The sequence below is a fragment of the Yarrowia lipolytica genome, chromosome 1D, assembly GCF_001761485.1.
Source record: "Yarrowia lipolytica chromosome 1D, complete sequence".
Taxonomy (NCBI): Eukaryota; Fungi; Ascomycota; class Dipodascomycetes; order Dipodascales; genus Yarrowia; species Yarrowia lipolytica.
In genome coordinates, this window is record NC_090773.1 from 2,555,393 (window position 1) to 2,583,344 (window position 27,952).

Below are 27,952 nucleotides of genomic sequence, written 5' to 3' on the forward strand. Positions count from 1 at the left end.
CTGTTTCTGGAAAGGAAAAGCAGACCATCAGCCGGGTTGGCCCCACATGCAGTTCTTTTTTGTGCAGTTTCACTTTTCAAATTCAATTTGGCCAATCTCGTACATCTCCTTCTCTCACCAAGACCCACGATAGTGTGCTTCCTCCACCTCCCAGCTCCCTGCATATTATCAGTGACACGGACCATTTGTCTCACCAATTACAGAAAAGACGCTGGTTGCCCAACCGCCTAACCTTGTGCCCCTGCATGATACATCGCCCACGTGCTTGAGGACGAGCGGACGCTGCACTTTGGAGCAGTGTGGAGCAGTGTGGAGCACTTTGGGCACCGGTCTGGAGGATGGACTCTGGGGAGTTGAATGAAACGGGGAGTCGTGGCGGTGGGCAAGTTGCACTTTTTTTACACAAGCCATTCTTGGCGGAGGAACCACACTCAGTCTTGCTGAGTCGAGTCTGTCTTTCTTTCTTACCCAGATTTGTCCGACTCTGAGTTGGTCCCTCTACAAGTAGCTGACTCTGGGTCTCAGTCTCTCCACGGGGCTGTGTGATTGATAACTCGAGACACGAGTTTCAAGACGACTGGATTCACTGATTGGGCTGCTGAAAGTTGACAAAGTTCTCGGAAAACAGGCTTCGCGCTAACAAGTCAAAGACAGACAGACAGCATGCTTCCACAGCTTACACAGGAGCCAAAATAAGACAAAAAGAAAGGCCCCGAGCGTGACGGAGACATTCGGATTAATGGGTCTGGGTTAGGGTGAGGCTTTTTACCCAGACGGTCGAAATCTCGGTCAAATACGGCTTCCCACAAGGTCGTCCTGACACAGCATTGTGGGTGGAGGAATTTGCTCACGATAAGAATAGGTCTGAGAGCGGACGTTTTTTCACAAAGTTGAAAGCCGATGCGGACAGCTACTTGGAGCAGAAGAGATCCTCCTCACAGCCCCGTTAAAGGGCCGGTTTTAAGTAGAGCTCCCGAGATCACACGTCTATCAAACGCAGAGGTTGAGTCTTGCACACATACAGTTGCGACAATGGAGATCAGTGGCAATCTCCGTTGGTTGACATGACTAAAGACAGGAGGCTGAGTAACATCCACAGTGAGAGCGAAAGTTCACCTTGCTCGGTTAGGGATCGCAGTGAGAGAACAAGTCACCCCCGGTTAATGTTGCAGACTGTCCTGGCTAGGGGCAACTTGAGCCAGGAACGTGCCTGCCAGTAGCTGGCAATATCTCCTTCCTGTTAGCTGATAATAACAGTGCCGGGCTACTGTAGCTTAAGCAACGACTCTATCTACCGCTTAGCCATTCTCTTTGCGGAACAAGGCGCTAAACAGACGCTAGTGGCCCATTGTTTGGAGTCATGACGTGCTAGGCTGGGAATGACTAGAGTAGCTGTCTCGTTAGATCTGTCATAGACGACGTTGGTTCTTTATCAAGTTGATGACGAAGTATTAACAACGACCTTGGCAGCGGTTGACGTGCCTCTGACCGAGGTCTATTCCCCAAGCGGAAGGAGTAGAGAACCGCGGTGTGAACATGTAAGAATTATCTAAGCAGTAGATGGATCGACACCAGCGTCAATCTGTCAAGATGAAACTGGGGCGCATTGGAGCATTGATGGATCAAACAGCCCCTGGAGCTCCAGTTGCTGCAGTGATCAAGGTGAAACAGATGATGGATGTGTGTGTGTCCATTGTTAGCATCCACCAACGGTAATTTTCCAGAGACGATCGAATGTAACAAGCGGCAAAAAGAAAGCCCCTGTTACATAATACTGCATATTCATTCTTGCATTCCTCTAGCTCGAGCTCTATACAATCTACGGTGCGCCGACATCCACCATGCATGCTTGTCTAATCAATCAGTTAAGCGAAGTGGATCGCTAATGACGGACACATCAGCTTTCACTGAATATATTTTTGGTGCTTCAGTGGGCAGCGTGACATTGTCGATTACATGTGTACGGCATGTAAGTATTTTTACTGCGAATAGTACCTCGACATGACGTTCATGTTAGTACAGTACTGTACTTGGATTGGAGGGGATTGTAGAGTGTGTGGGTAGCGTGAATGTGCACAGTACATACATAAGTATTGCTCCAGGCTCTGCGGACACTCAGACACTTGGGAAACCAGTCGCCGACGTATTGGGCTCGTCCATCTCTCACGTTCTTCATCTTACCATGGTTGCCACGCCTTCTATGCCTCTCATCTGTATCAGTGCATGACGATAAGAGAAAGTTACACGGACAGGACGATAATTCGGTCAGTTTTTAGGGATTTGAAGATTTGAAAGGTCCATCTGGATTATTCCGCCCATTTGAAACTGGTTTCTCTTTTCAGATATTCAAAATGATCATTTTCCCTTCCTCCTAGCACCATCCAATCACTGCACGGCGCATGCGTACGGCGAACAAATGTGGGAAACAAGCAACGGGAAAAAGCACTCACGCAAAGACAAACAAGCAGAGAATTTCAGCTGGAATTAAAAAGCCTCGCAAAGATTTACATTGGTCTGCTTCTCCCAACTGTCCTTCTCTTGTCTCTAATTATCGCATACTCCAGAGACCCTACAAAGTTGATGGACCATACGGCACTACACGGAAAGTGGATAGAGTTGGTGCTGATTATCTTGCAGGGTTGTGTGGACATTGATTCCAAGCCTTTGGACTGGACCACCTGGCTATGGCTCGGAGCTTATGGCCCATATTGAACTATCGGCTCAATTGCCTCGCAAAGCTACATCTCTAGTCACACGACGGGTGGAGTGATCGACGCGGGGAACTTGGTGGGGGTACTGCGAGTCGGACCCCGATAACCTAGTGTGTGGACAAGAATGGAGGAAGCCGTTGCCCGTGGCGGGCGGGAGGCATGGATGTATTGTCGGGTGTAGCGCCAAGTTTCGAAGCAAGGGCTCTGACTTACGGCAACCACAGGGACTATTGTGCAACCGTGACATGACAGTGATAGCGCTGTTGCTCGTTAGCAGCCTGATGTCCTACCCTACTTCCTCCCGAATAAGTCCGAGAGGATGATAACATCAATCTGTTGTGAGTATACCGTTTTGATTGATTGATCTGGTGGTGTGAGTACAAGTCGGAGATGGTGTCGAATGACATTATTACTCTACAGTCCGGGGAAGCCAATTGTTGATTGATCTGGACGGACTTCCATTGTCTCAAGGTGAGTCCAAGAATGCAAAGACCCTTGTCAGTTAATGAACACGGACAATGTTGCAAGTGTTGAACAAGCCCAGAGAAATCGCCTTTGCAAATTCATGCAGATGAACAACGCCAATGGCGGCTGTCTCGGTGGTGTCTCTATTGCTATTCTTTAGTTGACCCGACTGTCATAGTCACCCAGATGTGCTCTTCAGTGAGCCCCTCGATTCTTGAGAGAACCGTCTAACGTGACTGGCGGACCTCTCGAGCTCTTTCATGTAAAATCACCCTTCACCAAGCAACAGCTACCCCCCCACATGTTTTTTATTTTATTTAAATAATGCAATAATTACTTATATAGTCGTGTCTACTGTACGTTCCTCCCCTCACGAAATTTCAATCACCTCCACTTCGGGACCGTACATGAGATTCATCTGCTTAATGGCAGCGGTTCTTCGCATGTCTCCGCTCTGGGAACCCACATCCAGCGTCGTATGGCTGTCTCTAAGCCACTCGGCGTTACTGGGCTGCACCACACTCACGTCAAACACCTCCTGGAGCTGTCCAGTCACGTTTCCTTCCTTGTCGATCGAGTCCAATACCGAGGCCACCAGCTTTTCGTCTCGTATACTCCAGATCACAAATTTACCATCACAGAAGCCTTCCTCAAACTCCCTGTATCTAAATGTCACCATATCGAGCGCACCAACATGGTCGAAAATGAGATATCGACCCAGTTGACGCGGGGGAGACTTTCGGCCAATACCACCCACCTTGGAGAGATCCACTCGAGACCAAATGTGCCCGTCAGGACGCAGCTGGACATCAAAGACCGCCAGACGGCCGTTTGAATACAATGCCATGCGGCTAGCAAACGTGTAGATCTCAAACTCGCACCACTCGTCTGAATCCACGTTGGGCGCAGACAATGGGGAAGCACGCGTGATGTTGGAGATGACCTGAATCAATGTGACGTTGCCCCGATCCGTCTTGGAGTTGGGATCACGTGAAATCAGGTAAATATAATGCACATCGTCGCTGTAAGACGCGAGAAGAAAGAGGTTTCTGGAGGGGTCGCCAGTGAGGAGGAGCTTGACTTTGTCCTCGGAACGCTCCTCGGGCAGAAACTTCTTGGGTTGGAACCAGAACCAGTCTGTGGCTCCATTGATGTGGCACGGTTGTCCGTTAATCATAACCCAGTAGACAGTAAGAGCCTGTTCTCCTGGGGTAGTAGACACAAAGAGAGCGGCAGAGTGACGTCCACAAAAGGTGTGTGTAATGTACTCGTAGTCTCCCTGCAGCTGGAAGTTCCACCAGTCTTTTGCTCGAGACGAGGTGCTGAGAGTGAACACCGACTTGCCCACGAGGTCTTTGGTCGCGAAACTGGGCACTGTGTCGGGCCAATGGGACGAGAAAAAGCCCTTTTGCGCGTCGAGTTTGAGCTGGCCGTTGTGAAACACGTACGACTCCTCCATGGTGTTGTTCAGGCCGCGCTGGAACCTCTCGATGACAATGTCCAGGTCGTGTTTGAGGTTGTTGGCGGTCTGCCGGGGCAGCGTGTACTGGCCGGTTTCGTCCTCGTTGTAAAATATGCAGGTCCAGTTGTTGCTGGGCGTCAGGTTGTCCTTGCGCAGGTTACGCACGCCCTCCGTTTCCGATGAGTATGTGATCATGTGGGCGATTTCGCTTTGAGTCAGTCCTAGCGTGTCGAGCTTCCATCCGGTGATGAAGTGGCCCGATCCGGGTGTGGCCGTGGGCATGGGCGGCGGCACCGGAGGAACTACCGGTACCGGCTGATGTGGTGATGGGTACATCCACACTGGCTGTGGGAGGCCGTAGTGAGGCATGTAAGGTGCTCCGGGAGGCATGCTCATCACCTCGTACGGCAGCGGATACATGTGTGGCGGGTACTGTATCGGATACGGGTATCCGTTGGCGTGCATGTACTGCGGAGGAGGAGGGGGCGTGTGTTGTGGAGGCCCATGATGGGGTGGAGGAGGGTAGGGATGGTGTCGGGTGTTGAAGGTTGGAAATGTGCCTCGTTGAGGGCCGATCGGAGGAGTGCCGGGTCCGGGAGGCGGCGGTTGTTGCATCTGGGCAACTTGGGGTCGGAGGCAAGAAGTTGGAGACCCGTGCGGTTCGCGTTGGAGCTGATTGCAGTGGTGATAATGGGTTTGCAAAAGTTAAGCCGTGGGCGTGCGTTAGACATGCAACCTTGTGTACGTTGGAGCTGGACAAGCAATGAGTGATGATTTGTTGTAGTGGCCTCGATTAAAAGATGTAGGGTAATTTCCAAGATTTTCGATCTGCCCTATTACGTCCTCGCCAGGCTCATTAGTCGAAATTTTTGCCATGTTTGAGTCTGATGGGAAGTCAGCTCCAGATGAAGGTTGTCGACATGGACATCAGCCAATAGAACGAAACTCCGTGGAGCTTAGTCAGTTGTTTCGAACGGTGCTTTTTGGGCTGCAAGTCGAAGATGGTGATCATTGGTCACGTGACACGTGACTATTGGTTTTCCCCACTCGTTATTCCAATCTTCGGAGTCCGACACTGGGTCTCAATCGAAGCGGTTGGTGGTTGGAGATCTAAGTATATGCAGTACAATTTGGTTCTTTAGTCTGAGCATTTGCATCTTTCAGAGTAGCTCCATCGTATTTGTGGCGTATTATGCGAGTACTCATCTCTCTTGGGCTCAGGAGCCTTGGACGTTACAAGTACATGAGATGAGGCGATTACAGGCGATTACAGGCGATTACAATGTCTAGTAGTAATTGTAGTGTGCCCATGAATTCCGTCATTGAAACAGTATGAGAGGTATCGAATGGGTGGAGACGTGTTAGATATGAAACTTGCACTTGTACTTGTGATTCAATGACTCTTGATCTCTACCAATTATCGTCTATATTGTACTGGTCCAGGACGCGTACTAGTCCTCATTGAACTCATCCGCATTGGGCTTACTAACCATAGACATGCATAAGCATGCATAAACATGCACCCCGAGTGCAGCTTCAAGCATCATCTTCAGCAATCTGTTAACCACGACGCCACCACATGGGAGTACGCGGTTTATGGGACATCGTGCAGAGTACAGCTCGGCCGGTCAAGGTTGAGACTCTAGGCGGCAACCGGCTGGCCGTGGACGCGTCGATCTGGATCTACCAGTTTCTGAAGACGACCCGAGGAGCCGGAAAGAAGAATGCCCATCTGGTTGGTTTTTTCCGGCGGATTCTCAAGCTGCTGTTTCTGGGTATCAAGCCCGTGTTTGTGTTTGACGGAGTTGCTCCGGAGCTCAAGCGCAAGACGGTGGCAAGACGACGGGAGCGACGGGAGGGCCGAATCGACAGTATGGAGAAAGAGGCCAAGCGGATTCTAGCGATGCAGCTCGAGAACCGCGAGCAGCAGCTGAACGCCAAAAGAAAGCGCGAGGACGACGACGACAACGACGACGACGACTACACAAAGGGAAGTGAGCTTTTGGGGTCTGACACCAAGCATGTGGTGCAGAAGTTGGGGGGTTCCAACAAGAAACAACAACTCAAATCCGACTATGATCTGCCCGACCTGGACGTCAATATCGGCCAGGACGATCGGTTTCTGACACAACGAGAGCTAGAGGAGCGTAAAGAGCTGCAGAATCTGATCCCTCATGTTGCTGGAGACGGCTCTCTGGACATTTCAACTGACATCGATTTTGATTCTGACTATTTCCGGTCGCTTCCAGATGCTACAAAGTACGAGTTGCTTAACGGTGCCCGGCTGAGATCTCGGCTTCGTATGGGTCATACTGCCGAACAGCTTCAGCGACTGTATCCTGACTCTGAGTCGTTTTCCAAGTTCCAGGTTAACCGAGTTGCTCTTCGAAACAACTATACACAGCGACTGATGCAGCTGGTTGGTTTGGAGGGCGATCTGACGCTTCCCAAGGAGCATGAGACCATTGCAGAGATTAACCGAGTATCTGGAGAGAAGGGGAAGGAGTATGTGATGGAAAAGAACGAAGATGGATGGACCCTAGCAATGCATGATGGAGGAGGGAATCGGGATTCTCCTGTTTTGATTGACGACGAAGATGGAGAGAAGAGATCTCATGATTTCGGTCGTTTCAGACGAAAGTCCAGTCTTGATAGGGAAGAACGGAGAAAAACTCAGATCAAAAAGGAGGAGATCAAGGAGGAGAGCGAAGATGACGAATGGGAAGATGTGGACATTGATGACAAGGAGACTGTTGATATCGACCAGCAGATCATTGATGCTGGGGAGGATTTGGAGACCCAACAGAGTATCATGAACTCTTTGGACGACGAAAAGAAGGCCAAACTTGCTGCCATGACCAAAACGTTACAGTTGAAGGGTCTGGACGGGCTGGGAGAGATGGACTGGGGCGCTGGTATCTTTGCCCCAACAGAAGAGAAGAAAAAGAAGGAAGATGAGGTGATGGAGGTTCTTCAGTCGACGTATCGAGACCAGAAGGTGTGGGGAGGTGAACAGGAGATCACTCAGTCATCCACCTTGCTTGATAATGACCTGGAGACTGCTGTCGATGATTATGCACAGTCGGCAAATAAACCTGCTGATGCTGACTTGGCTGAAAAGGATGAGTCTGTACTCAAGCCTGACGAGCCCGATGAGTCAAAGTCTCCAGAAGAAACCCTTCCTGTGTGGTTCCAGCAGTCTCAGGATGGAGTGCAATCCGCTCATCGACCTGTGGCCAACAGAGAAGAGTCTGACTCGGACGAGGATGCTGGCTTGTATTATGGAGGGCAATCGTATGGAATCACGAGGGAGATTGTTGAATTGAGCGATGACGATGAGCCTGTCGCTCCAGCGGTTACTTCTAGGGCTGTCGCCACTACAAAGCTTCCGTCTAAGCCCACAGCTTCTAATTCTGTGGCTAAGCCTGTGACTGCCTCTATCATCACGAAATCAGCCAATATACAACCAGCGCCTGTCCCTACTCCTGCTGAAAACACAGAGACCATTACAGTATCAGATTCTGAGTCCGATGCTGAGTTTGAAAGTGTGTCTATTGAGCCAGAGAAGGCTGAACCAGAGCCTATTCCTACAGAAAAACCTGCAGAGTCGCTTGGAGGAGATATCTTTGGAACTGGTGAACTATCATTAGGTGAAGGTATCGTTGGCACTGGTTCTTTAGAGCCCAACACGTTCGACAAGCCTGAGGTTGTCACTGAGCCTGCTGACATATCTAAAGCTCATACGCCAAAGGAGTCGCCAGTGGTTGATGGTGATGCCACCCCTGAAGTCGACGAACACAACAAGTCCTTCGAGAACATGGTTCTAGCTGAAGAAGAAGCTGTAGAGGACATGCAGACGTCGCAGAACCTGATCAAAAACTTCAACCGTGAACAGGAGGAGTTTGAGAAGCAGTTCAAGCTGGAGGAGGAGCAAGCCAAGGAGATGCGAATGGCGCTAATGGAGGAACTTGAGCAAATCAATCATACCCAAAAGTCTCGAGATACGACCAACGAAGAGGCCATTACTCAGACCATGGTTGACGAGTGTCAGCAGCTGCTGCAGCTGTTTGGTATCCCCTTCATTACTGCGCCCACAGAAGCCGAGGCCCAGTGTGCGACTCTAGTGAATCTGGATCTTGTCGATGGAGTAATCACCGAGGATTCAGATGTGTTTTTGTTCTCGTCCAACCCTCGAATGCGTGTCTTCAAGAACTTCTTCAACTCGAACAAGTACGTGGAATGCTACAAGACCGGTGAGATAGAACAGACTCTCAATCTCGAGCGTAAGGATCTGGTCGACCTGGCTCTGTTGTTGGGATCAGATTACACTGACGGTCTACCTGGCATTGGACCTGTATCTGCCATGGAGATTCTGGCCGAGTTCAAGGCTCCTGGAAAAGATACACTGCGAGAATTCAAGGACTGGTGGGAATCCCAGCTTGTTGAGAGGGCTAACAGAGGCAAGAGTGATAACACGTCAGCTTTTAAGTCCAAGTTCTCGAAGCGGTTTCTTTCAAAGCTATTCCTGAGTGCCTCTTTTCCGTCTGAGAAGATCAGATTGGGGTACTTGGAGCCTTCTGTGGACGACGACAAGACTCCTTTCAAGTGGGGTCATCCTTCTTTGGTTGGTCTGCGAGAGTATCTAGGAGACACGATTGGTGGTAACTCGATTGACTCGTTGCTGTTGCCTGTTCTGCAGCAAATGAATGCCAAGCAGAACCGCCAGACGCAGATTCTGGACTTTTTGCCGAATGGCAACGAGACCAGTGGTTCTGTTCGCATTGCAAAGGCTCTGACGAAGATCAAACAGAGAGCGAAGGATAAGAGAGATGCGACCAGAGAGGGCGATAAGAGCCAGGACAAGGCAAGGCAGAAGGACAAGGACAAGGACAAGGAGATGGAGATGGATCTTGATCTGGAGGGTTAATTACCGTAATGCATATTTATTGATGAAAGAGAGAACACTGCTCACCTCACAGAGCAGATCTATTGGCTTTTCATGTATCGTCTGTTGATGCGCTTAACAACAGCCAACTAAGTTTCTTGACAATGTGTAAAGCCGAATATATAAAAACACAACAAAACAAGGCCCTCAACCGCAGCCGAATACGCCACGAAATGAGATCTGTCAATCTCATTATCTCATGCACATTAAATTACGCCAAGACTTGGCAGCAATGTCTTGTGCTTGTGCCGCTGGTACGAGTACGAGCACCACCACAGGTTGAACTGAACTGAGAAAGCCCAAAAAAGATATGTCTCAAACCCCGAACAGGAACACGTGCGGCTGGCGGGCTGGAACGCATGTTTACAGTATTCAGGGTACGGCTCTATGTGGAAAAAGGGCTAAAAGCCCCTGTTATTTTTACCCTACCGTTCCTCAGCAGGTCCCAATTAAATGGGCTCAATGAGACATGTCCAATATGATTTGGTTTTTTTTTTTTTTTTTTTTTTTGGGTCTCCTCGTGCATATTTATTGCACTCTATTGCTATCACGTGACGGGTGGTATGGAAAATGATGTTTGTATCTTTGTATCATAGCTACAGTGGGAACGTTGTGATTGTGTCTGTGGTTGTGGTTGGGTTCACTTGCGGTAAATATATATAGGGCGCAGTTTGCCCTGGGCAGTTGTTTCGATGTCACGCTTATTTGGGCGCCTTTTTCGTGGTGGCGTCTGTGGTTCGGTATAGTGCGCCACATGCCGGCTTGCTCGATACTCCGGCTTTCGCAGCCTATACTTCGGAGTTAATACCAATGGGGCAGGTGGTGGCAGACGAGGAAGGGCGGAGGGTGCAAACACCACGTTGGAAGACCGGCCAGCGCCCTTTTTCGCACACGATCCGTCTTAGCACCGTTGCTACTATTTCCGATCGGGCTCAGGGTCACATCATTCGAGGTCGGCTCTACGAGACCCCCATAGCTCACCAACAAGTGTGCACCATAACGCCGGCTGGCTGGAGTGTTTAGCTTTGGGCTAACTCGCTAGCGGAGGACGAAACGTGCGGGGCAGCAAGAGTGGGGCCACCAAAAGACCTGTTTGCGAGCCCGATTCGACCGTGCAGGCACCCAATTGACCGACTCTCACATGTTTGTCGGCTCAGCTGGGCCCGTCACTTTTGGGTCTGATTTGACACTCCTCTTCACACAAGGTTGCACATTGCATTTAGCGCTGCGACTATGCATACAATCGAGGGATTTAGCATGCCTGATATAAACTGGGTTGGGGAACTTGGTCAGACACAGATTTTCTCTCCTCTCCACTAACAACCCTCGTCCCGTTGCATCCGACACAGAAGCAGCAACACGTTCCTCGCCAGCTAGACATAGATAGACCGCCCACACACACACAAGATGCTACCTGGAGGAATCCCATACCCACCACCCGTGGACAACGGCTACTGGGGCCCCACGACATCGACCATTGACTGGTGCGAGGAAAACTACGTGGTCAGCAAATACGTGGCGGAAATCATGAACACCACCACAAACGCCGTGTTCATGATCATGGCACTGTACACCATCATTAACGTGTACCGGGAGAAACACCACCCCACCATCATTTTCGCCGCCATTGGCTTTTTCATTGTGGGATTTGGTTCCTGGATGTTCCACATGACGCTGTGGTACGAGTTCCAGCTGCTGGATGAGCTACCCATGATCTACGCCACCTGCGTGCCGTTGTACATTGTCTTCTCCAACAAAAAGAGCAACCACTTCAAGACGCTGCTGGGCGTCGGAATCGCCGCCGGTGCCCTGTTGCTCACAGCCATCTACCTGCACAACAAGAACCCCACCTTCCACCAGGCCGCCTACGGTATTCTCAACTTCATTGTCATTGGAAAGTCTGTGGCTCTGACTAAGGCCTACATTTCCGACCAGAAGACCAAGAACCTCTTCTGGCGACTGCTCGCCCTTGGCCTCTTCTCCTTCCTCTTTGGCTACTTTCTGTGGAACCTGGACATCCACCTGTGCAACCAGTGGATCAAGATCCGACGAGAAGTCGGCCTGCCCTACGGTCTGGTTATCGAGGGCCATGCCTGGTGGCACATTTTCACCGGACTCGGAGTCTACATCTACATTGTCTACCTGTGCTACCTGCAGGTCTTCCTGGCCAAGCGACAGCACCTCTACCACTTTCTCTGGTGGTGCGGCTTCTTCCCCCACGTGGATCTGCTGCCTGAAGCCAAGTCTCTGTGGAACAAGCTGGGCCGAGCTCCCACCGAAACTGAGATGGCCGAGGTCAATTCGCTCAGTGGAGTCAAGCGAGTCTCCTCCATCCATGCCAAGAGCTCTTCTGTTAACCATCACAACTAGATGGCGTTTGACAACTAGATAGGACATGTATATTAACAGTATTTAATTCACAAGTCGTTGCTGTCGGTTGGACTCGCAGTGTATGCATGCCCCCACATCCAGAAATTGCGGGTTAGGTTTTCTGATAACACGGCGTAAGTTACGAGCTGTCGTATAGCCAGCTGTAGATAAGCACCAAGGGTCATCTTACTAACAAGAGCCGAACGAAACTGTGCTGAATGGTTCTGTCTATTTTATCCTCATCCAATCCTACACCCCACATTTCCACATGTTCCCAAAACCTCATTTGGAATGCAAACACGGGCTGGAAATGCAGCTAGAGCCTGGCGGGGTCTGGTCGAGTTGCTCCATTGAGGCATTATAACTGCAAGTGTTCGTCACAACAAGATAAAGCCGCAGCTTGGAACGTTCTAAGTGTTTATTCTCGCCCTTATTGGCCGTTGAACCTTGAGGGTGATGTTACTGTTTCGGGCGAAACCAGTCTTTTGAGGGCTTTAGCGGTGTCTGATGTTCACGGCTCGTGCGAATTTAGGGCGAGTACCGGTTTGGTTCGAGCACTTACAAGAACATGCTTCAAAAAGTCATGTTCAGCAAAAAGTCATGCTCTGGAAAAAGAAATTGCCATCACCCAGAATCGAACTGAGGTTTCCACGGCCACAACGTGGTGTACTAACCACTATACTATGATGGCGGGCTTTTTTCTAAAAATTCCCATAAAACACTAGGAACAGTCGTTTAGATTACGTGACCATGAATTATTACTTGTATAAATATTGACCGCTAAACGGCTCAAAACCACACGAAGAAACGATGAAGATGTATTATATGGTTGTATGTTAATGATTGTGGTGTATCTGCCAGAGCTTTTATATCTCCTTCACCCGTTTACCACAGTCTCTAGAGTAATTCTGAATTTGGAGGGTCGGTGAGATCTGCAGCTTCATGAAGTACTGAGGGAAATGTTCCTGGACAAATACCCTTCATGTACAGTAAAGTAATGAGACAAGTAGATATAATGGAGAGATTTTTGGACTGAATATTATCTTGCTATTGCCTTTGTTGATCTTTCGAGGTTCGTTATCATCCCAGAGTAGCCGCCTCGTGACAGCTCAGGCACAACAGACTGTGTGCACCCTAGAGAACAGCTCGGGACACTAACTTATAGATAAGTTTGTGGATTTATCAAGTTTACTCGGTAAATGCGCTTGTAACTATGATTTGTGTACCGGAAGCGCAGTTTTAGGCAAGTCCAGTTCCCCATACATGTCCAAGTATGTACAGTGTGTAGTGAGCAACATGGGTTGAAAAGCAACAAGCGTCGAGAAAACTAAGGCAGGCACTACTCAGTTCTCAGTTAAAAATACTGACTAGATATTTGCTGTCTTTCTGGCTTTTTGTTTGACACGTCCTAGACACGAATCTTCTTGTCAACAATGAATTGTTGTTTGTTATTTGATAGTGAGGTAGTATATACTGTATTGGTAGAAGTACTCTTCTCTTTGTCGCCTGTTTGAATGTCGGTTTACAGTAGTTGTAGGTGGTGTACCTGTGAAGACGCTACAGAGCGGTGCTTGTAAGAGTCACATGTCCCAGAATTTCAAGTTGAGCAACACCAAACGATCGCACTGGGTATCACTTTGGTATCCCGTCCCTCCCGTCGATTGCTTTACCCTATATATAAACAGAGTAAAGAGAGTACTTGCACTTGTACATAGTGGTACTCGCTTGGATGTACTGTGTACTGGTCTCACTTGTACTGTCTTGCACTTGTACTGGTACTTGTACTATTAAGTGCACACTTCTCCTGCTACAAGTAGAGAGACTCTGCCTTCACAGAATGTCACCTTTACTTGTGATTACAAGAGAGATTCGTAATATTTCCCAGTCTCCTTCACGACCCTCCTGGCCAAGCCCTTACAAAAACAATCTCTGATTCAGACTAACGAAGAATAACGTCAGTTGTCATCCTTGGCAAGCCTCACCTCGTGCAACCAATGTCAGACCACCGAAATTCACATGGACAAAGGCTGTGTGTATGGCCACCAGGTTAGTATTGTATCCCTGTGTGTATTTGCTACAAGTGTCTGTATACAACTTTTCCACACTGTGTACATTCCAAGCGTCTGTTTTGATTGTGATGAGCGGAGACATGTAATAATTGGGGATAAACGCATCCAAGCTAAGATTCCCTACGACATTGGCAGTGTACAAAGAGATTGGGAACCGTGCTCTATGGGCTCGCTGTCTTGGTTTCATACCCCTGTCTGTTTGGTTATCAGAACCTTGACCTGGGTGTCAGGATCTTCACAGATGAGACGACAATCAGCCACCAGTCGGTACGTTTGCATTCAGAAGTCATGAGAATCATAAATGGCCTTTATCATTGTTTGCTATGACGTTGGTTCCATCTATGGGCGGCACAACAACATTGATTGATGCATATGAGACTGAAGCAGAAACTCCGTATGTGATTGACTAGTGCGACATGTGTCGCTCGTAGGACACAAGCACAAGTACAAGTACTCTCACCGGTGCATGTACACACTGTACTTGTATTGACAGATACACGCCCAACGGGCCAGATCATGCATCGCTTAAGTTGGATCCTGGAAAGATGACGTCTGCCACACAACATTGTTTGAAGCCCGTGTGAACGTTGATAGCGCCACAGTTTGGTCCGGGGCACCTGTATTGTGTATACATGCGACTTCCGGGCTGTAGGATTGTGCAGTTTTCTGTAGGTCTGTTTCAGGCGAGTGTGTACATACAAACTGCTATGGTGGTCTAAGACGTCATCTTGTTTATGTTATTGAGCCTTGACAACACAGCCGCCACTAGTTAGACGGACAAAGAGCTCCATAACAAACCAATTCAATGGTGGAACAAGAAGCTCCCCACACGGAGGTTGGTGCCGATCGAATCTCGGAGCACTTGCAGAAGACGGAAGCTCAAAGTTGTCAGCTGGACTGCTGTGCATTGGTGTCAAGTACAGTACGACTCAGGAGGGGGTATGCTTCGTGAGAAAGGCTGCCTGTGAACGATACTACCAGTAGGAGCCTGTCGCGGACGGTAATTCCCTCGGACTCCAACCGCTTCATTACATATAGCGTTCCAATGATTGGCCACAAGCCACTGAAGCTACTGCACCGCAGAAGGCCCATGACCTTTCTGTAAGCGTCGGCAGGATTAGCTCTGCTGCAGGGATGTTGACAAATCCAACCCAACTTTGCGGACCAAGGCGTAGACTTGTATCTTTTGGCCGCTTTCGATAAGGAGATAGCAGTGGGTTCCGTGGGTTTCTGGTGGATCGTACATACATGGTTCTGAGGCATTTGTCTCGGACTACCATGCCGCAGACTGGTTGTGGGGGTTGCTTGCATCCACCTAATGGCAGGGCTGAACGCCACTGCGTTTCTGCCTGCAGCTTTCAGGCCCTAGACTGGCAGAAACATGGCCCTTCTTCGCCCGGCTTCCAATCACGGTAGCAAAAGCAGGTGTAGATTGCCAAGCTAAACAACTTTAACTTCCAGTGTGTTTTCAATACCCCCCATGTTATTGGTTGCCACACATATAGACTCGTGTGACGGTGAGGGGGGGGGGAGGGTTGGGGGGGCGACCTGAGACCGGAAAGTTGTAGGGAAAAAAAGAGATATTTGTGGTCAGAAAATGCCGGCAAGCATTTCTATAGCCTCAAAACACACATTTAACGGGACCCAGTTGCTCCCGCCAACCCCACCACAACCGGACTCGCTTGTAATAAGATTTGTAGGGGAAAATAGTCTAAATGAAACCTTATATTTCAAAAGGGTGGCGGACCAATCACAGGCCGCGCATTACTAAATCATTCCAACAGTGTGTGTAGAGCAACATCACGGCAAGGTCTACTTATAGAGACGGTCTGCTGCTTTGGCTTAGCAACCAGCTACCGGTCTCTCCAGCAGTTTTACAACAGACAAAAAACCCCACCGCCTGTGCATCGCACCGCTCCATCCACCCAAAACCCCTCGTGCGACTCCTTTGAAAAGTCGTTGCCTCCATACCCATTCACGTGTTTGTCCATTGAACGCTCATACGCCAGTTCGTGTCTAGCCTTCAATTTAGCTTTGCGCCATCGCTCTCGATTCCAACTCCCAAATTTTAAAATATAATGGTTCTTGTCGCCCTTAAGAAGGCCATCTTTGGAACTGAAAAGCAGCCTCTCCTCCGAAACAACGCCTCCTACGCCACCATGACCGACGAAGAAGCCCGCCTTGGTCTCACCGACGACGACACCCTGTCCCAGGGCTCGGGATCGTCTGGATCCGGAAACTCGTGGGTCTCTCCTCGAGTTGTCTCCGACATGATCATCGGTCTTTCTGACGGCCTCACCGTCCCCTTTGCCCTCACCGCCGGTCTGTCTTCTCTGGGAGACACCAAGCTTGTCATCACCGGAGGTATGGCTGAGCTTGTCGCCGGAGCCATCTCAATGGGTCTCGGTGGATACCTCGCCGCCAAGTCTGAGAACGACTACTACAAGTCCGAGTGCACCAAGGAGCGAGCCGTCCTCAAGACCGAGTCCTCCGAGGGAGAGTCTCAGATCGCCGACATCCTCGCCCAGTACAACCTTTCTCCCGAGACCACTGCCTCCTTCACCAAGGACCTGCAGAAGAACCCCACATCCATGGTTGACTTTATCATTCGATTCGGAAAGGGTCTCGAGGAACCTGCTGAGGGCCGAGAATTCACCTCTGCCATGACCATTGGTCTGGCTTACTTCTTCGGAGGTTTCATTCCCCTGATCCCTTACTTCTTTACCGCCCACGTCGACGATGGTCTCATGTGGTCCGTCATTGTCATGCTCATCACCCTCTTCATCTTCGGTTGCACCAAGACTGTCATCTCTCTTGGATCCGACGTCGGACGAGGCTGCATCACGTGGAATGGTATCCAGATGACTCTGATTGGTGGTCTTGCTGCCGGAGCTGCATGGGGTCTTGTCAAGCTGATTGAATAATCCTTGACTTGCACTCCCAACCCAAAAAAAGCAGACCGCGGACGGCGGGCACCACCATCACATACCCCCTATACACTTGGCACTCAGGACTGCCAGCAAAGTGGACCCCTTGAATTGTCTTAGGACCGTTTGTTTTCCTTGTGAAAGCAAACATTGACGTTACGTCCGCGCTCCTAGCGCCGTGCAAACTCTCTTGCACATTCTATTTATTGTTCTGCAGTTTATTTATTGATATTGTATCAAATTGGAGTCGTAGCTGTGTTAGTCCAGCACATATTTTTTTTAGCAGTACAAACTTTTAGCAGTACATTTTTTAGCAGTACAAATTTTTCAGCCCAAGCTTTAGTATCCACTCGCTTACGCTTGGTATCGTCGACTTGTGCATCGCCGTGCATATTTGATGCATCTCAGCTGCATGGTGGTGTGAGACATCCGATGCTGTCTGAGGTGTATTGTAACCATGAAATGAAATATATGGAGGCATTGCCAAAGACCGAGCAATGGCAAATTGATAGAACCGGAGATACCTGCCAGGAGAGGGCGTCTAAAATGGACCGATTTATGCCTCTAATGAAGATAATAGCCGCTAGCCCCTTCAAATGAAACTAACGAGGAATGCGCACGTGCGTAAGCAGGTTACAAACGGTTAGACGGATAGATACAGGTACAGTACCGGTATGGGTAGCGGAATTTCTAATGTCGTTGGTCACGTGAAATTGGAGCTACTTGTACCCGGCATAATGATCAATTGGTCTTCGTAGCCGAACTCGTCTGAATAATAAATGGCAGCTATCAAGACGAGGCTAAATATGAGACATCATCGGTGGAGACGTGGGGTGGTAAGATTATTAGCTGGCCGTCTATTGGAGGAAACAGCTGATGCCATCGTGTTTCACTAATCGGTTCAGAGCTCTTCTTTCGTCACTATTAATGTACCAATGGACGTACCAACGTGTGCGTATCTGCATGTAGGAGTTCCTACCAGCATGTATAAGTCGGCCAAAGAGATCAGAGGAGAACCTTGGAGCTTGAGTTGTATGTATATACTGCGCTAGGCACTGGTCATAACCTGTGTATTGCTGCGATCAAAAAGGCATGATGTCGTTCTGTAGATGATGACTGTCAGCGATGACTGTCAGCCTTGGCTCTAAACACGTCGAAGATGTCCGGAAACCGTCAAATCAGCTCGTGACACCTGCCATCAGCACCAACGACGTGTAGATGGATGTCCGTTGCCAATTGGCAATAGATTGTGCTATTGCCGTGCTATGGCTCATAACCTCTAGGTCTCAGAACTGGCGATATCCATGTCCTCTTCCTAACCTGATTATATCAACTAAATATTGTGTGGGAACTGCCTCAGCAAATTTGACATTTTTTGACCTCATGTGTGATCAGAGTCTAATTAAAAAAAAACCATCACAGGCAGTGAAGTTCTGGTCAAGGACATGGTCTGCTATATATACTGCAGAAATTTTTTTTCCTGCAGCGGTGGACTCATAATTACGCCAGGTGGGATTTTTTTCAGCATGCATATGTTAATATTATGTAATACGAGAACACAGGAGTGCACAGGTACTGAAATGAAAAACACGGGAGGTGCCAATATTTCAATCACGTGACTAAAACTATCTGCCCGTTTCGTTTAATCTCTATGTACAATTTCTCGTACTCGTACTCGTGCTCGTACAGTCGGTGAGCTGCTCTCAATACACGTGTTGCTGAGTTGCTAAGGCGTCCAACTAACCCTGACTAAGTGAGGCGTTGTCCGGACAACGGAGAATAGAGGGTCTAATGGGCATAAAACGAGTGAATGTATATCGTCCCTGGAAATATCCATCAGTCAAGCAACCCTTTTGTTTATTTATATATTTCGTCTTCTAAAAGATTCTACGTTATTCTCTACGCCACCGGTAATCGAACACGCGTCCCCCAAAGTAGTGCCTGAGTGCAGATAGAGTGTGTGCGAACCTCGTCTGTGAAAATTAAAGACGTCACCAAATCCTATCTGCACGGGGCTTTTCTGTTTTCCACACTTTTCGAATCACACATACACAACATGTCTGTGCAACTACTGAACCCCAAGGCCGAGTCCCTGCGACGGCAGCAGGCGCTTCAGGTCAACATTGCCGCCGCAGAGGGTCTTCAGAGCGTTCTTTGCAGCAATCTGGGTCCCAAGGGCACCATCAAAATGTGAGTATGGTGGCGATCAGTTGGTGTTAGACAAACATCAAGAAGGAGTTCAAGACGTCCTAAGGGTAATGATGAGCATCTGTCCGTGTTATGTTGTACACGACGATGGTGCTGTTGATTATTGTGTTGCAATTGCACCTGTTTATGTAATTGGAACATGATGGAAGCCAGGATGTTATAACCACGACACAGGATTCATTTTGACGTGGTCACGACTTGATTGAGGACGTACCACGACAGGAGTTATCAAATGAACACAGATATGCCATATCACTGTTTCAAGACACGTCACAGTCTTATCACCAGAGTCATATCACCAAAGTCATATCACCAAAAGCACATCACGAGAGTCATACAATACTAACCCAGGCTTGTTGATGGAGCAGGAGGAATCAAGCTCACCAAGGACGGAAAGGTGCTTCTGTCCGAGATGCAGATCCAGAACCCCACCGCCGTACTGATTGCCCGAGCCGCCACTGCACAGGACGACATTACCGGTGACGGTACGACATCGGTTGTCCTTTACGTTGGAGAGATGCTTCGACAGGCCGAGCGGTTCGTCACTGAGATGCATCCCCGAGTCATTGCTGAGGGCTTTGAGATTGCTCGAAAGGAGGCCCTTTCCTTCCTCGACACCTTCAAGATCAACAAGGCCGGCAGCGTCGACCGAGAGCTGCTTCTGGCGGTCGCTCGATCTTCCCTCGCCACCAAAGTGAACCCCACTCTGGTGGCGCGTCTGGCTCCCGTCGTCACCGATGCCGTTCTGGCAGTTGGAGACGATCTGCACATGGTTGAGATCATGAAGCAGCAGCGACCCGACGACACTCGGCTGATCCGAGGTCTGGTTCTGGATCATGGTCCCCGACACCCCGACATGCCCAAGAGAGTCGAGAACGCGTTTGTGCTCACTCTCAACGTGTCTCTAGAGTACGAGAAGTCCGAGGTCAACGCCGGCTTCTTCTACTCCACTGCTGAGGAGCGAGAGAAGCTGGTACAGTCCGAGCGACAGTTTGTGGACGACAAGGTCAAGAAGATTGTCGAACTCAAGCGGGAAGTGTGTGCCAACGGCGAGGGCTTTGTTATTGTCAACCAGAAGGGTATTGATCCTCTGTCTCTGGACATTCTGGCCAAGAACGGCATTTTTGCCCTGAGACGAGCAAAGCGACGAAACATGGAGCGTCTGCAGCTCGTGTGTGGAGGAGAGGCCCAGAACTCGGTTGAGGATCTGCGTCCCGATATTCTGGGATGGGCCGGTCTGGTCTACGAGGAGACCATTGGCGAGGAGAAGTACACCTACATTGAGGAGGTCAAGGACCCCCGGTCGGTGACCATTCTGATCCGAGCCCCCAACTCTCACAGCATTGCCCAGACCTCCGATGCGGTGCGAGACGGTCTCCGAGCTGTGGCCAACTGCCGAACCGACCAGGCTGTTGTTCCTGGTGCCGGCGCATTCCAGCTCGCTCTGCACCAGCATCTCATCAAGTTCGCGCGAAGCACCAAGGGTAAGGCCAAGTACGGAATCACAGCCTTTGCCGAGGCCATGCTGATTATCCCCAAGACTCTGGCTTCTAACGCCGGTTACGACGCTCTTGACATGATTACCGAGTGCCAGGACGAGATTGCCGAGGGCCATCTTGTGGGTTTGGATCTGACCACCGGCGAGCCCATGGACCCCACGGTTGAGGGTGTCTACGACTCGTTCCGGGTGATCCGAAACAGCATTGCCAGTGCCACTGGTATTGCCACCAACCTGCTGCTGTGCGACGAGCTGCTCAAGGCTGGTCGATCTTCGTTGAAGCAGCAGTAAGGGGAGGTGTAGAGCATAAAATGAGGCCATAAGCGGTATGGGTTGGATACGAATGAATGTAATTGAATATAGACATGACAAGAGGAGGGAAGTTGAAGAAGTAGTCCCTGCCTAACGTGTGCAGTACAAGTACGAGATAGCCACCGTCTATATTATTATTTTCTGCATAATACATTCATTAATTATAAGTTGATTGTAGTGTAGTAATAGTTGAGTAAGGGTTAAGGCTACTTACTGAATTGTTGGTGGGCACAGTTCAGATGTACGAATGATTCTACAATCATTACTCCTCATTCTCGAGGTACAAATAGTTGATAAGTATTGTACAGTCGCTGGAGTACAGTCATTAAGTGTCAGTCATTAAGTGTTGGTTTTGTTCAGGCCTTCTGGACCATCTCCTCGACTTGCTTCTTCTCGTCGTAGGAGGGCGGCTTCTCGATTGAGTCTGTCTCCACGACCAGTCCGTTATCGTCGGTGGACTCGTCGGCCTTGACATGCTCGGACTCCTCCTTGATTCGCTGGGCGGTATCGAGATTGATATCTGCGTTGGTCAGAGAGAGGCAGAACATGATGGCACAGAGAATGAGAGGGCCGATGAGCAGTGATCGGATGACGGTGTTGAGCGAGGTTCCAATGGCCGCTCTTTGGGGGGAGCCCACGGGGTATCTGAGACCGGCGTAGATGGAGCCGAAAATGGCCTGGATCTCCCGGTCAGTAAAGGACCCTGTTTCTCGAAGCAGCTTGGGGAAATGGTTTCGGTACACAGCGGCCGAGATGACGTTACCGAGAATGGTACCGGTGGAATTGAAAAAGTAGTAGACGGTGATGGCGGCGGCAGCATCGGACTGCTTGCACACGACCTGGATGTAAACCATGACGGGAATGACAAGCAGACCGGCTCCCACACCCTCAAATACCTGAGCCAGAATCATGGTGTGGAGGGGTTTCTCGGGCTTTCGGAACTCGTAGGTGAGTCCCATTCCAATGAAGTACAGAATAGTACCCCAGACCATGACGGACTTGAGCTTGGCTCGCCATCGCATGAGCGGCGAAAAGAGAAGGGTGGTTCCGGTCAGTGACACAAACATGGCCATGTGCAAGTTGGTGGCCTTTGCCTGCTTGAGACCCTTGGCCAGCAGGAGCCAGACCTGGAAGTAGGGGTGGTAGATGGCAAAGGACATGTTGTAGAAGAGAATGATGAAGCCGGGAATTGTCACCAGACGCTTGGACATGAGCTTGTACTTGAGAAAGGGGTGTTTGGTGACGAAGAACTCCCACAGCGGGAAGGCAACGTAGAGCAGGAAGGTGCCGACCGTCAGCATGGCAATGTTTCCGGGCTGCTTCCAGTTGTCTGTACCTGCACAGAAAGAGATGGGCACAAAGAAGAGAATGAGACCAGCACAGAGGAAACACAGGCCGGGCAGATCCATTCTGATGATTCCGGTGATGGTGTTCTGCCACCAGGTTCGATTGGGGTCTCCTCGTCGTATTCGCAGACCCATCTTGTAAGCCTTGATTCGGAAATAGAGCAGAGTCACCAGGAAGGGAATTGAGCACACGGGCACAATGATGGCCCACATTCCCATGCCCCACTGCCAGGTGGAGTGTTGGAGCATTGACTGGACCATGGGACCTGCAATCCAGGGAGTGAAGAGGTTGGCAAACAGAGTGATGGTCTGGAAGAATGTTCGGTCTCGCAGATCACAGGTGTCTGCGGCAAAGATCTCGTACATCATCTGGATACCAATGTCTCCGATGGAGTAGAAGGCCAGGGCGGCAAAGTAGGTGACAATGTTGTGTGTTCCCATGTACAGGCCACATCCGACGGTCAGCGAGCAAACAGAGATGAACATAGCCTCGAACCGGCCAAAGTTGTCGGCCAACTTACCGCACAGAGCCCGGGCGATGAGAAAGATACAGGACTGCACAATCTGAACAGAAGCCAGGGCGCCCATCTGGGAGAACTCGGAAGAGGCGTAGACAATGTAAGAGGGGAAAGAAGAGGACATGATGGTAGATACCAGCGACATGAAGAGCAGAAAGCCCCAGCCCATGATGAGTTGCTTCTTATTCCATACCTTTCGGACGATTTCCGAATGGGTCAGCTGCAGATCATCTACGGTGTCATTGGGGTCAAAGTTCTCGGTGGCAGAGCTGTAGTCATAGTCCGGCGAGAAGAGGAACTTCATCAACTTGCGTGGCTTGGGGGACATTGATTCGAAGAACTTGTCTGCGACCCGGTCTTTGGTGTCAAAGACATACTTGGCCTTTTCGTCCAGCTCCTTGAGATTCATGGTTGGTTGGTTGGAGATGAGATAAACCGCACCAGGAATGGTTCATTCTTATATATCCTTTCCATCGCCATCTTCGACAGCTGTTCTAGGCAGTGTTTAAGCGACTCTCGTATTGGTTTAAAGTGCATAAGATGGGCTTAGAGCAGCAGCTACAAGTACGAGGAGTTCAGACAAGACCGGCTTCCAGAGCTTAAGAGACTCTTCTGGCGTAAACGTGGAGTTCGCCGGTGACAAGTGCATCTTCGTAAGTAAACGGCCGATGAGGCTCTTTGTTATTTTGGTTCCGTGCCTAGTCCAAGTCTCTGTCCGTGTCTTGTCCATGTCTCCGTCTCTGCCTGGGCAAGCAAAATCTGCACTCCAACCACCTTGGTGGTCGACAGAGAAAAAGAACGTTGCTAGACGCCGCTAGTATCTCTTGGCTAAGGGGGTGGGGCCTTCACTGGAGAAACAAGGTGACAGCGTGGATGCATAATGGAATGTCTCGTAACTTGTTAAGTCCATGGCGTTAAGAGTATGGGTTTCAACTCTCAATGTTCAGCTCAAGTTGGGGTAGAAATGGCAGCAGTAAAGATGGTGAGTCTTTTTCGGATGGGCTTGTCAGTGTTTAAACACAATGACTTAGTATGCGCTTTTCTGGGGGCCTTTTTGGCCCTCGTGAAAGCTCTCCGCTTTGGACGGCGTGCCATGCGCGCACGTTTTATGTTTACTATTATAGATTCCACACAAGAATAAAAGGCGGGAGATGGCCTGGGCCGAGCTCTATGAGCTCCTATAATGGAACCAATGAATAGCACCGTGAAAATAAAAGGGGAGGAACAGAAGAGCAACCATCAAGCATGTATTCTTCTTGCAGATTCAGGTTAGCGAGATGAGATGAGATTAGCTAGTAGAAGCGATACAAGAACCAATCTAAAAGATGCACCACAGAGTCAAAGTACAGAGCGGTACAGTAGAAAACCTCCCCAAGCTCTCCCAATAAGCCCTCTTTCATACAGGCTTGTTTTAAACCGACCATTTACACTCTGTGGTTATCTGTCGTTAGCTTTTGGCGATTACTTTCCATTCCAGACTCCTCGGCGTTTGACGTCTCGGTTTGCTTGGCAGACGGGAAGCACTAATTCAGCTGAGGAGTAGACCAGGCTAGCACAAATTTTGCAGACTAATGCGCCTGCTAAACTACCCGTCTGCTTCTCCATCTTCCAACATGTCCAAGTCGCCTGGCTTAAACTCAGCATTTACCGTATCCATTATAATTCCGAAACCGGAGGTATATGGACCAGAAAAGCGTCCGGGACTTGAAAAGTGCCCGTCCAGCAGCCTTGTCCACCAATTAAAACGCAAAAATACACATGTCTTAGCTCCCCAGTTATGATAACTGCTCAGGAGTGTGGGACCATGTCGAGCAATGTATCTGACCGACACCACAGCCTGATCTGGTGTCCAATCGAGTCAAGGATGACGAGTCTCATAGAATGTATCTTCCATTCTCTCTACTTTGCCTTTCCCTTCCTACAGCCGTTGGGGTGGCACTGGTACCAGCACGAGCAGGAGCATGAGCCCTAGCATCAGTGCCTGGTCTGGTATGTTTAACTCATTCATATTATTACTGTGTTAAGAATCTTGGCACAGCGGGCGAATGTGAAGACCTTTTCGTCTGCGTCTGATGCGCTGAAGACATGTATCTACTCATCTATATCTATTGAGCCTCAGTAGCCTCTCTGTTTCCCAGTGCTAAGTACGATATGTACTGCCCAGGCACAGCTTGTTGAGCACTCACGCCCCTAACACAAGACAAAACGCTCGGATAATTCGGCAAGTCGCATTTCAAATGCTTATCCATTGTTGCCCAATGCTATTAGATGCATGTTTTCACGCTTATCTCCAAAGAGTCATCGTCCAAGTCGTACCCAGGGCTTGTGAGCATCATCAAGGAAGCCTTCATGCAGCTCCAAACCAGTCTAAAACTGACCGACATTGATGGTCATGGCAATAAACATTGGGGAACAATGACTAGCGCAACAAATAACTGGAAAAGATGTGGAAAATCACCAAGGCAATATAATACGAGCACCGCGGCGATCTTCCACGCTGACCCCCACTCCAAATCATACACTCCAACCCACATATCTACCCACCTAAACCATGCACTTCAGCCTCACTGTTGCTGCAATTGTTATCTCACTTTTTCGCCTTTGTTGTTTACCTTTCGGGCAAATCTGCCGAACTTTTTCAGAGCTCTTTGAGCAGCGCCTTCCCGGTAATAAGTGGATATCATCACGACAGGACCTCGGTAAATCACGTGAATCTATACAAGTGTTACCTAAGACTCCTAGGAGGACCTTCTCTCTACCAAATCGCCTTCTTGCGGGGGGCAACAACTGGTGTCTCCCCCCACACTCTCCCAACAGGGAAATTAAACCCTACGTCCGAAGATGCCAAAAAACAGTGGAATTGCAACTCCGCAGATAGCAGCTTCTGGAGGTTCACCCGCGTCGAAGTGGCCCTTTTTCTTCCGTCGCGCGACCGCCAGCGTGCTTGCATTGTCAGATTCTGGGTGGTCTGCAGCTGAACGAGCGCGATTTCTCCATCCCCATTTTACCGCCGTTTTACCGCCGTTTTACCGCCTTCGCCATGAGTGCCCCCAAGGACCCGGTGCCGGCGGCGCCTCCGGCCCAGCCGCCTCGAAAACGGTCCCGAGACGGCTGCTATACGTGCCGCAAACGCAAGAAGCGCTGCGACGAAACACGGCCTGTTTGTGAGTGCTGCAAACGGCTCGGAATCGTGTGCGTGTACCCAGCTCCTGGAACAGAGTACAAGAACAAGAAACGAAAGGGTCTGCCAGACACGCACGAGCAGTTTGTGGTTGTTCCCGTGGACCATGCGCCACCGCCTGTAGCGGGTTCTACAGATGTGGCCCCTGTCCCCATGCTTGATTTCCATCCCTACAACTTCACCAACTACGTGGATCCCGCAGTCGATCACCCAATTGTGGATATCACCGATCTCACAGAGGATGATATCAACCAGCTGGACGTTAATTCGTTGGTTCGAATTCCCTCTCCGTTTGAAATAGACGCAGACTTCAACTTGGAGTCTCTGGAGCCCTCTCTGTTTGGAGGACTCAGCACCAAAGAGAACCAGATGCTGCAGTATTACGAGGAAAAGCTGTCGCGAATGATATGTGTGGCGTCCGATCAAGACAACCACTTTGTTCAAATTTTTCTTCCCATGGCCCATCATAATGCTGCTGTTCTACACAGCATTGTAGCGTGGTCTTCTTTCCATTCAGGCAAGGCTGATCTTCAGGATACAGGGATGGCCGCGCTCGACAAGGCTGTGACCCTGACCAAGAACCAGATCACAAACAATACTTTTGACCACTCCACAATCGCGGCCTTGCTGCTCTGCTGCTCGGCTGAAGTGTGTAAGGGCGACCTACGCAACTGGAAAAAGTTTCTCAACATGTCGGCGGCCATAATCCGCAACTATGGCGGTCTGTCCAAGTTTCTCAATGACAAAAATCTCCGCTGGATAGCCACAAACTTTGCCTATCATGACCTGGTCGCTAGTAGCTCTCACCATCGAGGACCTCTTTTTGGTCGAGCAGAATACGAACAGCTGCTTCAGGGAGGTCAGGGTATCGACCCACTACTGGGAATCTGCAGAGAGCCGTACCAGATGATTGCCGAGGTGTCTCAATTGGCCAACGAATTGAGTGGCAATGAAGAAATGACTTCTTCGACTCTCACTACCGAAGCTAACATTCTGCAGACTGCCCAGCGTCTCGAGCACCAGATTCGTATTCTCACACCCAATCTGGCTGATACTATGACGCTCAGTGACGAGGAATGTACTTTGCATAAGCACCTGTTTGAAATTTACCAGCTGACCGCCTTGATTCATCTCAAACGAACCATCTTCAAACTGCCTTCTACTTCTCTGGAGATGCGTGTTTGGGGCCGCAAGTTGTCGTGTCTTTTGGACCTTGTGTTGGGCTCGGCTGTTGAGGGCAATCTTTGCTTCCCCCTGTTCATCGCTGGTCTTAACATCCTGCCCTCTCAGAGACACGCGTACCTGTCCAAGTTCAAGGAGTTTGCCACACGAAACAAGGCGAGAAACTTGCTGAATAGCATTTCAACGGTGGAAGAGTGCTGGAAGAGAGATGCAGGGGGAGAAAAGTATGTGGATTACTATGTGGTGTTGAAAGAGAAGGATTTGGATATCTGTTTGGCCTAGCACTGGAGCTAGGGGCAGAGCTTGCCATTTGCCCAACCCCAGACCACAAGCACAAGTTGATCTTTGCTTAAGCCATCGCTGCTCCACATCCGTGACTACCATCTAGGGGTGGCGCTAAAAGACTACATCTAAGCACGACATCGAGAACGGTGGTTTGGACCGAATTAATGATGTTACGGAGAACAATGGTTGATATTGCTGTTACGGAGAACAATGGTTGATATTGCCCCCACCGTTGCTGTTGTTATGGCTATGGCAAGACATTATAATGTATTTTTTATGATGTAGCCGAACTGTAGGTAACTATGTGTACAAAAATGTACAAGTAGTGCGTGATCATGGGAGCTCTACTTACATACAACAGTCCTTGCTCGGTCGGTGAACCAGATCCGCCTCTTGAGTAAAGGGGGATACGGTCAAGTATCCACCCTTGCAAGATCCAATAGTATATCCTTTCTATTACATTATTACGTGCA

General features: G+C 49.6%; 9 protein-coding genes and 1 non-coding gene across 10 annotated transcripts; 6 read left to right on the top strand and 4 right to left on the bottom strand.

Moving 5' to 3' along the window:
- Positions 1 to 900: 900 nt before the first annotated feature.
- Positions 901 to 1,220, top strand: YALI1_D25563g (uncharacterized protein; the record flags this gene model as incomplete). The annotated part of the gene is made up of 2 exons (XM_068282788.1): positions 901 to 964; positions 1,009 to 1,220. 2 exons carry the CDS (start codon positions 901 to 903, stop codon positions 1,218 to 1,220), a joined length of 276 nt encoding a protein of 91 aa, XP_068138889.1.
- Positions 1,221 to 3,546: 2,326 nt separating this feature from the next.
- On the bottom strand, positions 3,547 to 5,253 carry YALI1_D25606g (uncharacterized protein; the record flags this gene model as incomplete). The annotated part of the gene is made up of 1 exon (XM_503064.3): positions 3,547 to 5,253. One exon carries the CDS (start codon positions 5,251 to 5,253, stop codon positions 3,547 to 3,549), a length of 1,707 nt encoding a protein of 568 aa, XP_503064.2.
- Positions 5,254 to 6,217: 964 nt separating this feature from the next.
- YALI1_D25616g (uncharacterized protein) lies at positions 6,218 to 9,565 on the top strand (the record flags this gene model as incomplete). The annotated part of the gene is made up of 1 exon (XM_503065.3): positions 6,218 to 9,565. One exon carries the CDS (start codon positions 6,218 to 6,220, stop codon positions 9,563 to 9,565), a length of 3,348 nt encoding a protein of 1,115 aa, XP_503065.3.
- Positions 9,566 to 10,990: 1,425 nt separating this feature from the next.
- YALI1_D25664g (uncharacterized protein) lies at positions 10,991 to 11,953 on the top strand (the record flags this gene model as incomplete). The annotated part of the gene is made up of 1 exon (XM_503066.3): positions 10,991 to 11,953. One exon carries the CDS (start codon positions 10,991 to 10,993, stop codon positions 11,951 to 11,953), a length of 963 nt encoding a protein of 320 aa, XP_503066.1.
- Positions 11,954 to 12,572: 619 nt separating this feature from the next.
- Positions 12,573 to 12,644, bottom strand: YALI1_D25680r. The gene has a single exon. It is a non-coding gene; the product is annotated as a tRNA-His (tRNA).
- A 3,456-nt stretch (positions 12,645 to 16,100) lies between these two features.
- Positions 16,101 to 16,946, top strand: YALI1_D25715g (uncharacterized protein; the record flags this gene model as incomplete). Its single annotated transcript, XM_503067.2, has 1 exon — positions 16,101 to 16,946. The coding sequence occupies one exon, from the start codon at positions 16,101 to 16,103 to the stop codon at positions 16,944 to 16,946; it is 846 nt and encodes a 281-aa protein (XP_503067.1).
- A 2,059-nt stretch (positions 16,947 to 19,005) lies between these two features.
- On the top strand, positions 19,006 to 20,946 carry YALI1_D25744g (uncharacterized protein; the record flags this gene model as incomplete). Its single annotated transcript, XM_503068.2, has 2 exons — positions 19,006 to 19,139; positions 19,509 to 20,946. 2 exons carry the CDS (start codon positions 19,006 to 19,008, stop codon positions 20,944 to 20,946), a joined length of 1,572 nt encoding a protein of 523 aa, XP_503068.1.
- A 377-nt stretch (positions 20,947 to 21,323) lies between these two features.
- Positions 21,324 to 23,240, bottom strand: YALI1_D25786g (uncharacterized protein; the record flags this gene model as incomplete). The annotated part of the gene is made up of 1 exon (XM_503069.3): positions 21,324 to 23,240. One exon carries the CDS (start codon positions 23,238 to 23,240, stop codon positions 21,324 to 21,326), a length of 1,917 nt encoding a protein of 638 aa, XP_503069.3.
- Positions 23,241 to 25,871: 2,631 nt separating this feature from the next.
- Positions 25,872 to 27,476, top strand: YALI1_D25813g (uncharacterized protein; the record flags this gene model as incomplete). Its single annotated transcript, XM_503070.2, has 1 exon — positions 25,872 to 27,476. One exon carries the CDS (start codon positions 25,872 to 25,874, stop codon positions 27,474 to 27,476), a length of 1,605 nt encoding a protein of 534 aa, XP_503070.1.
- A 67-nt stretch (positions 27,477 to 27,543) lies between these two features.
- YALI1_D25831g (uncharacterized protein) lies at positions 27,544 to 27,816 on the bottom strand (the record flags this gene model as incomplete). The annotated part of the gene is made up of 2 exons (XM_068282789.1): positions 27,544 to 27,714; positions 27,781 to 27,816. 2 exons carry the CDS (start codon positions 27,814 to 27,816, stop codon positions 27,544 to 27,546), a joined length of 207 nt encoding a protein of 68 aa, XP_068138890.1.
- Between the last annotated feature and the right edge of the window lie 136 nt (positions 27,817 to 27,952).